The following is a 14,388-nucleotide window of genomic DNA, read 5'->3' as shown; positions in this document are numbered from 1 at the left end:
GCTTCAGATGTGCTCTACTGCGAATGCCTCAGGTTAACTTTCTTGCATAGAGACTCATAGTTTAGGCTAAAGAGCACCGTGACCTTTGGGAAAATGGTAAAGAGGACATAAAGAACTTGAACCATTTCTACTGAGGAAGGGAAGTCACAAGAACGCCTGTTAAGAGCCTCTGTTCTGGAAAGTAGTGTCAAAATTTTCTCCATGTACATCCTGTACCTCAGGACTCCAGGAGGAAGGTTTTTGCATCATGTATGCTATACAATGTGCAAGTAATATATGTCTTAACTGCATCTATGCCTCTGGAGATTTTCCCAATATGTGCTGAGAGAGAAACAACCTCCTAATGGGAGGAAACTGAGATATCAGTGATGCTGAAATGTTTGAAAATTGGTGTGTTAAGGTAAAACTGTGGATGGCTTGTAAAAGGCAGAGTAATTGTGAATGGAACCACCATTTAGAGAAAGAGCATATAGCTATTATATTGTTGTACTGTATACTCCCAAGCGCTTACTACAGTGCTCTGCACATAATAAGTGCTCAATGAACACGATTACAAACTCATTCTCTGTTCAATATTCAATCCATCACATATTTAATCCATCACTAATTCCTGCCGGCCCAACTTCACAACATCGCTAAAAGCTGCCCTTTCCTCTCCATTCAAAATGATATTACGTTAATACAGTCATTCATCCTAGCCCTCCTGGATTACTGCATCAGCCTCCTGGCTGATCACCCAGCCTCCTGCCTCTCCCATTCCAGTCCATACTTCACTCCACTGCCCAGATCATCCTTCTACAGAAATGCTCTGGACGTGTCACTCCCCTTCTAAAAAATCTCCAGTGGTTGCCAGTCCTCCTCTGAATCAGTCAAAAACTCCTCACCACTGGCTTTAAAGCAGTCCACCACCTTGCCTCCTCCTACTTCACCTCTCTTTTCTCCTACTACAACCCAGCCTGCACACTTCGCTCCTCTAATGTTAACCTTCTCACCATGCCTGGAACTCGATCTTACCTATCTCGCCACTGACCTCTTGCCCACATCCTGCCTCTGGCCTGGAACTCCCTCCCTCCTCAAATCCAACAGACAATTACTCCCCCTTCCTTCAGTGACTTATTGTGAAGACACATCTCCTCCAGGAGGTCTTCCCCGACTAAGCCCCCCTTCTTCTTCTCCCACTCCCTTCTGCATTGCCCTGACTTGCTTCCTTTGTTCTTCTCTCCTCCCAGCCCCACAGCACTTATGTACATATCTGTCATTTATTTATATTAATATCTGTCTCTCTCCACAGACTGTAAGCTCACTGTGGGCTGGGAATTGTGGGCAGGGAATGTGTTTATTGTTATAGGGTACTCTCCCATGCTCTGCATGCACTAAGTGCTCAATAAATACGATTGAATGAATGAATGCAAGTTCAGAGAACTGAATTCAAAAGAGCAGATTGAAGGTGGCAAGACATAAACCAAATTCTGTAGTAAATAATTTGAGAGTATAACAAAAGAGGAATTTTCCCCTTTCAAATGTGACGTTTATAACATAGAATGCTATGTCTTCCGCTTTTTAGATGAATTCAGACCTGTCTATGGTGAATGTCAGCAAAATAAAAAATGCTTTAAAAATGAAGCAGACTCCTCAGAGACTATCTCTTCTCAGGGCATAGGCTTAGGGAGGTCTGAAGGAAATGGAGGCACATTCACTTCCAATCCTGCGGTAGTGAAGCAACAGAAGTCTTCCACCTGCAAAGATGGAAAACAAGAGAGACCTAACAGAGAAAAAAAGAAAGGAAAGGAAGATGGCCATCTTCCTGCAGGTGTCTCTCCTCAGGAGGAAGGAAATCTAATCACAGTAACCTTTACTGAAGCAGAAGCCCAAGGTTCGGGAAAAATTACCCTGCAGAATTCTGGAGACTCAGACAAAATCTTTAATTCCCCTCACAGCCTAATGATTGCAGAGGTAAAATGTGGCGCTCTGAATGTGAAAGTGGAAATTAAGAAAAGCTCGCTGATTGATTGTGGAATGAACCTGGTCATTAAAAAAAGATGTCCCAGAAAGAGCCAGTGGTGTCATGACTCACAAAGTCATAGGTGCCACCAGTTTAGGAACAAGAGTGCTTGGAAGGGTCACTCAGCAGGATGTAATGTGGAGAATGAGCTGTCCACTAAAAGCAAAACTCAACTTGCCAGACACGAGAGTCCCTTCTTGAACGTGAACATTGTAGGAAAAGAAATGAAAGTGCAATATGCCAATAAAAAAGAGGTTGCGCTCATTGACCTGGAACTCGCTAAACGAGGGAAGAGAAATGGAAACAGATATGGAAATATTTGTTCAAATCGCAGAGCCTATACTACTTCCAAAGAACACTCCGGCTCCCATCCACCATCAGATCTTAGCCTTCGGGAAAAGAAGCAATGTTTTCCAAATGACAAGGGTCCAGATGGTTGTTTGCATCTCCCTCCCCCTGATGATTCTGCTGATTGCGAGGAACAGAACTTAGATCTCCAGGCCGTGACTCTCCCCTTTACTCCAGAGAGCAACAAGCAGAAGCCTGTCACCTCCTTATCAGTCTTAAGTGATTGGGAAAGAAAATGTGCAATGGCAGACATCGGGAAGGATGACCCTAGGGAAAAGGAGAATTGCTCTGGGGAGGAGACTCTTTGCCAAGATTATCCTTCTACTGACTGTAGTCCTCTAAAAATCAGAGAGTCAGCAGGCATGGGCTTATCCAAGGGGCTTCTTGAGGAGCCAAGTGAAATAGTGGGTAGAAGAGAAAGCAGGTTTGCTGACCTGGAAAACACTAGCCCATCAGAGTCATCTCTAGCAGCAGATCCAGAAAGAAGACCACATTTTCCACACACTATCATTGATCTGTTTTTATCAGGACCAGGGAGGAAAGAAGCTAGTTCTCACTCTTTGTCAGCTTATAAACCACAGTCTACGCTAGGTCAAGAAACGAGCAGCTCCTTGCATGATAACTGCACCAACATAGGCTCTGAAAGTACAGAATTTCGTACATTTCCTAGATCACCATCCTCATGTTCCAGCCTGAGAAGTTTACAGTTTCCTCTCACATGCTCCCCCGGGCCCATTCCACCTCTCTCTGGCTCGGCCACTTGCTACCCTCCACCTGAAACGTGCACCAGGGACGCCCTGTTCATGAATCCCTGTGCTGCCTATGAGATGGACTGTGACGAACTGCATGGCCCGCCAGAAAATGCTTTCCATTCTTCACTGAAACTAGTTCATGACCAGAAACCGGAACAGGGGGACTTTGAGTCCCCAAGATCGTTTTCTGTTTGGGAAGAAGTACATACTGACTTTAGCGAAAGCGGCTTTGATGAGGACACTTTAGATGGTGAGCAGATCACAGAAGTGCAGGAGCTTCCAGAATCAAAGCCTGAATCCTTACTTACTCTGGTCTCTTTACCTTGTAGTAGCCCAGCAAATGGGCTGGCAGGCTCCCCCATAAGCCCTAAGAGCAGTCCCACAGATTGTGGGCAAAGGCAATCTCCGGCATCCCGGCTGGACCCAACTCCGCCGACAGACTCTCAAGAGCTGGAGGGGGCACCCAGAAAATGGAGAGGGTCAGTGATGACCGTAATAACTGGCGACTTCGAACAAAGACTTATCATTCAAAATGACAGTAAGGTCAAAACTGACACTTGTTTTCCTGGGGTCAGAGAAGATCCTGGAGCGTCCAGCAATGTACTGTCAAACTCTGGGACTTTGAGAGATGGTGAAGTGGAGGATCCAGTGCCAGAAAATGAATTCCTGAGCATCAGTGGGGTCCAAGGACGAGGTGAGGTTCATTCCCTAAGGGATTTCCCAGAGGCCCCATTGAGTGCCGGTTCTTCAGGCTCCCCTGAAGATGATCAAATTTCCAGCAAGAAAACACAAATTAAAGAAGCAGATGAGAGCAGTGACCATGAAGATCCAAGCCAAGAACTTAATCCCTTCAGACCAGAGTCTGTGGGACAGGTAGAGCGTTGGGTGGAGTCAACTACTGATGGAGGTGAGAAAAGCGGTGATAAAAAAGAGGACAGCTCCCAGACAACAAATGCACAATTGCCAACCCAGGCGCAGAGTCTTCTGAAAGGTAATTCAGTGTTTACTAATTATGATGAATTGTACATGGTACATTGCCGAATTGTACATTCCAAGCGCTTAGTACAGTGGTCTGCACATAGTAAGCGCTCAATAAACACTATTGAATGAATGAATTCTCTGCACTAAATGTCTGTTTGAAATTCATCCAGAAATGCAGAGTTGGTTTCTGGAGGATGATAGATAATTACGGTGCTTGTTAAATGCTTACTGTGTGCCGAGCACTGTTCGAAGCACTAAATGGGGACAACTAGTTGACATAGGTGATGTAGACTTTGAATGACGAGTGGGATGAGAGACGGAGAGGGATGAGATGGACCAGAAGCAGCAGTGGGGGAGTGAAGACCGGGCCAACTCTCTGCTTCTTCCTAGGCTAGGAATCGACCAGTGAAGGGATAGTAAAGGACTTTACTCCCTCTACCCGGATTTTCCACCATCAAGCTGTTGAAACCCTTGAGTTCCTGCTTCAGAGAAGCAGTGTTCCTTTTTAGAGAAGCAGCTTGGTCTAGTGAAAAGAGCACAGGACTGGGAATCAGAGACTCAAAGAAATAGCAAACGATGATGATACTTGTTAAGTGCTCACTATGAGTTAAGCACTGTACTAAATGCAGGGATAGATACGAGATTATCAGGTTTGACATTCATTCACTCATTCATTCAATAGTATTTATTGAGCATGTACTATGTGCAGAGCACTGTACTAAGCGCTTGGAATGTACAGTTTGGCAACAGATAGAGACAATCCCTGCCCACTGACGGGCTTACAGTCTAATCGGGGGAGACAGACAAAAACAATAACAATAAATAGAATTATAGTTCCTGTCCCTCATTGAGCTCGAAGTGAGAACAAGTATTTGATGATTTTACAGTTGAGGGAAGGTGAGGCACAGAGAAGTTAAGTGACTTGCCCAAGGTCACACAGCAGGCTAGTAGAAGAACCGGCATTAGAACCCAGATCTGCGGGACTCCTAGGCCCATTCCCGAGACCTGGGTTCTAATCCCCACTTCTCCACCTACCTGCTGTGTCACCTTGGGAAAGTTACCTGACTTTTATGTACCTGTAAAATTAAATTAATTAAATAACTGTCCTCAACCAATGGTATTTATTATTTACTAAACACTTGGGAGCATGCAGTAGAATAACTAGACATAATCCCTGGTCTCAAGGAGTTTAGTGGGGGATGAATACATTGAAATAACTTCCAGGTAAGGGGAGCAACAGAGAATAGCAAATAACTTATTGCCTTCTTCATCCTCATACACAATCTGGTCTGAATTTAGAGTGGAAGTTGGAAGTGACTCCAGCTGCAAAACTATCATGGGATCTGGTACCCAAAGATTCAAGAACCAGTGACAGTTCCCAGGAAGACGCATTAGACCAATGGGCCAAGAGACGGAAGCTGTTTAAAGACAGCAAAAAACACAGCTCTACTGGAGGGAGCTCTTTTGCCAGCAACAATCCTGAAGGATCAAGTGAGTAGATAATCAACTCCACTCCCGGAACCACAGCATCGAAGTTCCATTAACCTGAAACTTTCCCACCCCAAATCCCTGTTTTGGGGCAGGAGATTTTGCTGATCATACACTTTCCATTTGAATGTACTTCAGTGAGATTGCCCGATCATTATTATCATTAATATTATTATACTTGTTATGTGCTTATTATGTGCCAAGCACTACTCTAAGCATGGGGTAAGTACAAGTTAATCAAGTCAGACACAGTCCCTTTCCCACACAGAGCTCAGTCTAAGTAAGAGGGATAAGTGTAACTGCTCTAGTCTCTTTTCGTGATGGACTGTTTCCTCTCCCTGGGTCAATGTTTAATCCATTTTATTAGTTTTTTCTTCTTTTTTTCTTACAGTGTGCAGGGTCTGGGGGTTTATGGATGTGCAAATAATAAACTATTCTGTTGTATCAGACCTCATGAAAAATATAGATCAGAAGAAACATCTGCTCGGTTTGGTAACCTAAGGGAAACCTAAGGGACTCCAATCCAAAGCATTTCGTATTGGCTTATGTGAGACCTTTGTAGGTCTTACCCTATTTTCATTCAGTAGTATTTATTGAGTGCTTACTATGTGCAGAGCACTGTACTAAGTGCTTTGGCGGGGATGGAGGGGGTTCAGGTGGGGCACTGGAATCTTAAAGGCTGTGATTGCCCCACCCAAATTGGGACATCTTAGTTGTCATGTAATAGTAGTAATAGTATTTATTAAGTACTTGCTGTTTGCAGGTCACTGTACTAGGCACTAGGAAAGAATATGGAGGTGAGAATTAGACGTGGTCCCCATCGTGTCTGATCTAAAATGTGGATCCTCCCCCTCCCCCCAACTCCACAAAGAAAAAAATCAGAGGAGATCCTAAGGTTGGGGTACTTTGATCTGCACAAGTCTGTTAAGTCTCTTTCCTACCCAGAAAATCAACAGTCACGTCAAATTGCCAGACCTCAGATGACAGACAGACTCAAGGAACTGAAGAAAGCAACTTTTCTCTATTCCCAATTTTTACCGCTGAATGCATTAGGGTCTCAATAGGGTTGCATTAGGGTCTCACTGCGGGCCCTGAAGTCACTCTTCTTGCATACGCTCTAGGGCAAAGGATGAATGAAATGATTTATATTTTTGGATTTCCAGTCAATTCTGAGGATGGCCGATCCACAGACGGTTTTTTACAAGCTGACATTGAGGAGAGAGGATTCTACACAGAGAGTTTTCACTCTGCCTCATGGATTTTCCGAGGGGATGACGGGAATTCAGAGAACAGTCCCAGGTGTCTGAGTAAAAGGCCCCGACCAGTGGCTGGTGAGTACCAAACAGCTACGGAGAACCAATCAGGTCCTTATTTTATTTAAATTTTTAATAGTATTTGTTCAGCGCTATGTGCCAGGCACTCTAATGAGCGCTGGGGATAGATACAAGCTAATCAGGTTGGACCCAATCCGTGTCCAATGTGGGATTCACAGTCTTAATCCCCATTTTATAGATGAGGTAACTGAGACACCGAGAAGTTAAGTGATTTGCCCAAGGTCACCCAGCAGACAAAGTGGCGGAGCTGGGATTAGAAACCAGATCCTTCTGACTCCCAGGCCCGTGTTCTATCTACTAGGCCATGTAGTTTCTCAGGGGATGCCAAGAGGGAGAGAAAGCCAGGCAACAGCATTAAAAAAAGATCCCAAGCTAAGATTTACTAAACTAACTAATCATCTGGGCCATTTACTGGAATTTCATGATTCTTCACCAGATTAGTATAATCTTTCTGACAATGCTAAAGAAAACATTGCTCTTGTTCAGAACTCTGGATTTTTTAATTCTAGAATGGTTTCCTCTGAGGTTTCCAGTGACCAAACAATATAAATATATTTTTAAAGTGATAACAAAGCAATAAATATAGTTATACGATCAAATGGTTGTTTAAGTACATACCAAGAATAAAAATAACTAATTATTTTTGTTTGTAGGTATGTAAATATTGAATTTCCAAAGTGTTTTCTTTCACATCTTATTCAGCAAAAAGACTCCTTGTGCTGGCACGCAAAAGCGTTGTCTTCCAATGGCAAACAGAGCTAACAGCTGGTGAAATGGGAATTTAGTCTATTCATGTCAGCTAAAGTTCTTCCCAGGTGAGGGGATGAGGAGGAGGAGGCAGTAAGTGGAAAGGGGAAAGTTTTTGAACTTTGTGCCTCAATGCAAAACTGGAGCACTCACAAAGCACCCTAAAGAATTCTTGCATTAAAATTCAATGGCGATATCCCCAAAAAGTGGTAAATGAAGGGTGGGAGACCCGTTACTCAGTTCTTACATCCATGACAGACATCCCAGCCTACACGACTTGAGAATGAAAGTCAGAAATCAAGGAAACTAAGAGAAATGGAATCTGCTCTTTGGCCTACAGTCAAAAGGAACAGGAGAAGCAGAAGGGATGAACCGAATAAATCAGATGGAGCTAATGCCTGTTTGCAGGTTGAATGCAGTTCTTACACAAGACAATGAACTCTGAGTTCTTGGCAGGGAGAATTTCTCCAAACTTGCCCAGAATAGTCCAAATTCTTATTGGAGCTGTAAACATTTTTTTTTTTTAACAGCAAAATTGTGATGAATATAGAATGGTTGGTCTCTATTTGAATTGTTGCCACTAGCGTGTGACAGGGTCTTAGGAAGTAGTATTTTCAGAGATGAATGGCTTAAAAATGGACCTAAATACCCTGTGTTGCTTCCAAACTGAAAAATCAGGGAAATGCATTTGCAGTTTTTCAGCCTCGGCCGGCATGTGTAGGTTATTCACCGGGCTGCAGCTTAGTGACTGGGGCATCTAAAGTCCTAAATGGGTCGAAACCATTTTCCCAATGTAAGGTGGACATGCTACAGCACATCTTGATTGCCTCCTTCCTCGAGAGAGCAGTAAAGTTCAGCAGGCCATTTAAAGTCTTTACTGAAGAGCTCCAGACATATTATTGGCAGGCAGATTTCCTGAATATGAAGCAATTTCGACAATCTGCATGGTCTTACAGAGTGTGGAAATGAAACGATCATAATTTGATTTTGAATCAGTGTAGCCAAAGGGTTTTGACAAGGGGCATTAACAAATATCAGTGGCTCTATTGGTCTCTCAAGGGCAGGAGGCATTTTAACCTCCCGAATTGTACTTTCCAAGCGCTTAGTACAGTGCTCTGCACACAGTAAGTGCTCAATAAATACGATTGAATGAATTTTAACGCTTCATGAACATATTGAGATGGGTCCATTAATGAGGGAAATAGGTCCTTAGTTCTCCAATGCTCAAAGAAGCACTTTTATCTCCCTGACTAGGCAGATAAAGAGAACAGTTGGTACACAGAACACATCTTGAAGACTCTTCAGTGTCTCCCATCTTATATGGAGGTGGGGAGCAGGCTATTTCTGAGGAGAAACCACTGCATTTTTTTTCTTAATGCTATTTGTTAAGCGCTTACTATGTGCCGGGCCCTGTACTAAGCACTGGGGTAGATACAAGATAATCAATTTGGACACAGTCCATGTCCCATCTGGGGCTCACATTCTTAATCCCCATTTCACAGATGAGGTAACTGAGACCCAGAGAATGAAGTTACTTACCCAACCTCACACAGCAGACAAGTGGTGGCGTCAGAATTAGAACCCAGATCCCTCTGACTCCCAGGCCCATGCTCTATCCATTCTGCTTCTTTTTGACCAGAAGCAGGTTTCTGGAAACCTGCTTACCAGTCACTAGAGGAGTGGAGAGCAAACTCTAGATTGTATGCATTAAGGAGAAAATTTCACCCTTGAGTTAGTTTCATTTTTCAGTACTTCCTTCCTCCTGAATATCCAGTCTACTGTTTTATGAACATGTTGTCTTACACTGCTTCCTTCCCCTGTTGGTCCAATAGATAATAATAATTATTATTATGATATATGTTAAGCACCTACTATGTGCCGAGCAGTGTTCTAAGTGCTGGGGTAGATACAAGGTAATCAGGTTGGACATAGTCCCGGTCCCACATGAGGCTTACAGTCTTAATCCCCATTTTACAGATGAGGTAAATGAGGCACAGAGAAGTTAAGTGACTTGTCAAGGTCACACAGCAGACAAGTGGTGGAGCCGGGATTAGAACCCACATCCTCTGACTCCCAAGTCCATGCTCTTGCCACTAGGTCATGCTGCTTCACTATTGTGGAAATTAGGACACCCAGATTCTAGTTCTGGGTCTGCTTTTAGTTGGCTACTAGGGGAAACGAGCACACATGCACACCGGCAGAATGGTATCCCGCTCTCCTATTCCCTCACATTACCCCGCATCTGGCCGAGAACATAACCAGCAGGGATGAGAGAATGCTAGAGATGCCTCTCAAACCATGAACGCTCTAATCAATTCCTCTCTGGATTCTTGGTCCTCAAGTCTCCATACTTAGATATTGGCTTCAGGATGTTCCATGTCCTACTGGAGGAAACGTGAACATTTCTCTTAAAAAGATAATTGGCACCACTCCGCCTAGTCTCCCCGCCGTCCAACACATACAAATAAATAAACTGCATTAAATTTGCACAGCTACAAAATGTCCTGAGGTCAGTTGTTTCCTTTTCCTTCTAGTTCGTGAACGAACAGTGAGGATATCCAAAGGAACTGGTGATTACCCCTGGGGGTTTCGAATCCAATTCTCCAAACCCATCTTGGTGACCGAAGTGGATACTAGTAAGTAGTAATAACAGTTAACAATGGTACTGGTTAAGCGCTTGGTTTGCGCTAGGCTCTGTACTAAGAGCTGGGGTGGATACAAGCAAAGCAGGTTGGACTCAATCCCTGTCCCACATGGGGCTCACAGTCTTTGTCCCCATTTTACAGATGAGGGAAATGAGTCACAGAAAAGTGAAGTGACTTGGATTAATTAGGATTAAAGTAAAATTCTAAACAGGTTTGAAGCACAACTTAAGAATTGAGGTGATATTCTGATGCTGGGATGAAGTTGCATGCTCAAGTTTCTTCAGGGGAAAGGGGGAATTTCAGCAACCCGTTATTCCTATGATAATTGTCCTTTCGTATTTGAAAATGATGCAAGCTGTGTGAGACGCCACCCATGCCTGTGGGTGGGACTGAAAGGCCCCATGTCAGTCAGTCAATCGGGTGTCAGTCAGTCACTCGGGTCCATTGAGCACGTACTGTGTGCAGAGCATTGTACTAAGGACTTGGAAGACTACAAGCTAACGATATAAACGACACATTCTCTGCTCACAAGGAGTAGAGGGGGAGAGAGACGTTAATTTACATCTAAATTTAAATAACTTTGAGATATGGACATGAGAGCCACTACGCGCACTATGGTGGACACAAATAAGTTAAGTGACTTGCCCAAGGTCACACAGCAGACATACGGCGGAGCCGGGATTGGAACCCACGTCATTCTGACTCCCAGGCCCTTAATCTATCCATTTAGTCACGCTGCTATAGAAATAGCTATAAACTGTTATCATAACAGAGGGTAAAAGAGTAATATAAAGTTAACTGGCAGAAATTCATGCTGCCTCTACTTCAACTTCTCATATTCATTTAAATTTCTTTCCCAATGGTGGTAAACAATCTCTAAAACCATTTTCCCATCACATCCTCTAAACGATACTTATTTTAAACCAATTTAAGATTTTTTTCACCCACAAAACATTTTGCCGGTTGCCTTAGAGATGTTTAATTGCACACTGAAGGGAAACTATAAGGCTGAGAGGCCTGTAGGAGGGAGTGAAATAGTTAGGCCCAAGTGCACAAAAGCAAGCTTGTTTAGTACTTGAAGAACTGATTGCCAATTCCCAGCTAGTGTCTGCATGCACGTTTTTTAGCAAAAAGTGTAAGTCATTGTAATTTGGGGCACTTTCGCAAAAGAAACGGAGGTTCTAACTTCAGATCCAGCCACAGCTGAAAGGAAAAAGATACTACTTAGGGAAGGGAGAAAGGTAAAGAAGAGTTTGGCTGGAGAAGAAATGCCTTTGGGGGTAATTATCAGCTCCGGAGAACTGGGCGACTGTGCTGCCCCCCTACCTCAAATATCAGAATGGAGGCAGGCCCACGCCAGCTAGCAGCTACACCATCCAGGGAATTTCTAGCTCTGGTGGGTGGGGTGGGGTGGGGTCAAGAAGGGGGGTGCCAGACTCTAGAACCCAGAGTGGTGGCTGTTGACATTGTATAAAGGGACATCCAGGCAGTGCACAGTTGGACTGTGCCCAACCTGGTTAGCTTCCATCTACTCCGGCGCTTAGAACAGTGCTCGACACATAGTAAGCGCTTAGCAAATGCCATTATTATTATAGGCCATCACAGAAGGTAAAACTGGGCTTTTCTTGTCTTTAATTCTATTTGCTAAGCGCTTACTATGCACCAGACACCGTACTAAGCACGGGGGTAGATACAAGTTTATTGTGTCCCGCATGGGGCTCGCAGTCTTAATCCCCTTTTTATAGATGAAGTAATCAGGTTGTGTGACGTGGGGCTCAGAGTCTTAATCCCCCTTTACAGATGAGGTGGCGGAGGCTCAGAGAAGTTAAATGACTTGCCTGAGTCACACAACAGACGAGACCTTCTGACTTCCAAGCCTGTTCTCTATCCACTAGGCCTTCTGTGGAAGGGAAAGCTGCACCTAGGGAGTGAGTTTTTCAGTCTTACCTTTCCCTGTCTGAGAAGGGCACCCTCTAAGAGATGGCAAGTCGTGTGGGAGAGGAAAGAGAGCAACTGAGGTTGTGACAATTGACAGTGGCCTTGTGAAAGGAAAGGAAACATCATGGCGTTTCCTCTGAACCCACCTGCGCCGGGTCAATCCTTGGGGTTCTGCTTGCAGACAGTGCTGCAGAGGAAGCTGGCCTGCAGATCGGCGATATCCTGATGGCCGTCAACGGAGCCGACGTCACCAGCATCGCCCATTCGGATGCGGTCAATCTTGCTAGAAAAGGTAAGGTGACCTCGTTAGGGTGGACTGAATTTCACCTGAGGGAAAACCACCTCGCTGATCGAGTTCATTCAGCCCCAGATGTTATGCTGTGAAAAAATCTCAGCGGGAAAATGTTTTTCATTTGAATTGATAATTCTATTCCGTTTTTCTCAAAGACGGACAGTGGTTCCAACATCAGGAAATTGGAGGTAAACAAATCTTTTAAAATTTAGAAAAGTGAAGTGGAACGGATTCCGATAAGGATTGAAACTAAAGGGTGTTTGTTTTAGGCACAGAATTGCTCAAGGCAATTTGAGTTACCAGGAGGGAAACCCTTAGAGCTTTAATGTACAACAAGAAGACAAAATCTTTTCTATGTTCTTATAACACCGCTGGAAAGCTGTTTATTCCAAGATCTCCGAACTGGCTAGGAGCATGAGCAGGTCATGCTGTCCGCCTCTTTCTTCCCTTCGCCTCAGCTCCTGGGGATGGTAAAATTATAATCTTCTGCCCACCACCCAGTTGTTTCAGTCAATCGGTCATATTCATTGAGCTCTTATTGTTTGCAGTGCACTGTACTAAACACTTGGGAGGGTACAATATAGCAGAGTTGGTAGATATGTTCCCTGCCCACTACGAGCTTACAGTTTAGAGGGCAGTCAGACATTAATACAAATAAATAAATGGCGGATGTGGACATGAGTGCTCTGGGGCTGATGGAGGAGTGAATAAAGGAAAGGAAACTCCCAAACACCTCTCCCACCCCCACCCCCAGATGGACAAAGCCAAACGTAAAATATTTACCTGCTTTTTGTTACTTCAGGACCAGACATCTTGACCCTGGTGGTGGGGTCAGATATCAGCCGTTGTCCCAACAGTCCTCGGCCGACCTGCCGTGGATACCTCCATAAGAGGACGCACTCAGGGCTGCTGAGGGGATGGAGGAAGAGGTGGTTTGTCCTGAAGCCTGACGGTTGCCTCCAATACTACAAACACAAGCAGGTAAACAGATTCGACTCCATCTTAATTCTCCCCAACCTCTCAGCTACCTTCAACAAGGTGGGCCACCCCTCCTCCGTTTTGTTTTTTTGTTATGGCAGTTAAGCGCTTACTATGTGCCAGGCACTGTACCAAGTGCTGGGGTACAGTGCTCTGAACCCAGTAAGTGCTTAATAAATACTAAGAGCTGGGGTAGACACAAGCTAAACAGGTTGGACACAGTTCATGTTCCAAGTGGGGCTCACAGTTTCAATCCCCATTTTACAGATGAGGTAACTGAGGCCCAGAGAAGTGAAATGACTTGCCCAAGGTCCCAGAGTAGACAAGGCATGGATCCAGGATAAGAACCCAGGTCCTTCTGACTCCCAGGCCCTTGCATTATCCATTAGGTCATGCCGCTTCTCATTTTTTTTTATGGTATTTAAGCAGTTACTATGCTAAGCACTGGGGTAGATACAAACTAATCAGGTTGGACGCAGTCCATGTGCCACATGGGGCTCACAGTCTTCATCCCCACTTTACAGATGAGGCAACCATGACCCCGAGAAGTCAAGTGACTTGCCCAGGGTCAAACAAGAGACAAGTGGTGGAGCTGAGATTAGAACCCAAGTCCTTCCGACTCCCAGGCCCTTGCTCTTGGTCCTTCATGCTTGAAGAAGAGACCACTGTGGTGAAGCTCAACCATAGGTGCACATGTAGTGAAAAGCTAATTTGGAAGTCATGGTCCTGACCCATTCAATCATTCAATCGTATTTATTGATCACTTACTCTGTGCAGAGCGCCCTTTGATGTGCTGTCATTTTTGATGCTTTGAAGTTTGTCTCCTCTCACAGGTCCTGCTCAAAAGAGCCTCTTTCTTAGCAGGATTTGGAGGAGGGAGGTG

The 14,388-nt window shown here is 44.4% G+C and overlaps 1 protein-coding gene across 1 annotated transcript in view; it reads left to right on the top strand.

Moving 5' to 3' along the window:
- LOC114814745 overlaps positions 1-14,388 on the top strand; it is a 29,040-nt gene that overhangs the window by 5,244 nt on the left and 9,408 nt on the right. The window contains exons 4-9 of the mRNA XM_029074024.2: positions 1,565-4,093; positions 5,383-5,574; positions 6,735-6,902; positions 10,187-10,288; positions 12,417-12,527; positions 13,330-13,508. Coding sequence (XP_028929857.2) covers positions 1,565-4,093; positions 5,383-5,574; positions 6,735-6,902; positions 10,187-10,288; positions 12,417-12,527; positions 13,330-13,508 — 3,281 coding nt within the window. The remainder of the gene's footprint in view (positions 1-1,564; positions 4,094-5,382; positions 5,575-6,734; positions 6,903-10,186; positions 10,289-12,416; positions 12,528-13,329; positions 13,509-14,388) is intronic.

The sequence above is a fragment of the Ornithorhynchus anatinus genome, chromosome 10 (genome assembly GCF_004115215.2).
Source record: "Ornithorhynchus anatinus isolate Pmale09 chromosome 10, mOrnAna1.pri.v4, whole genome shotgun sequence".
Taxonomy (NCBI): domain Eukaryota; kingdom Metazoa; phylum Chordata; class Mammalia; order Monotremata; family Ornithorhynchidae; genus Ornithorhynchus; species Ornithorhynchus anatinus.
The sequence above is the reverse complement of the archived record's forward strand: the minus strand, read 5'-3'. Positions and strand labels throughout refer to the sequence as shown.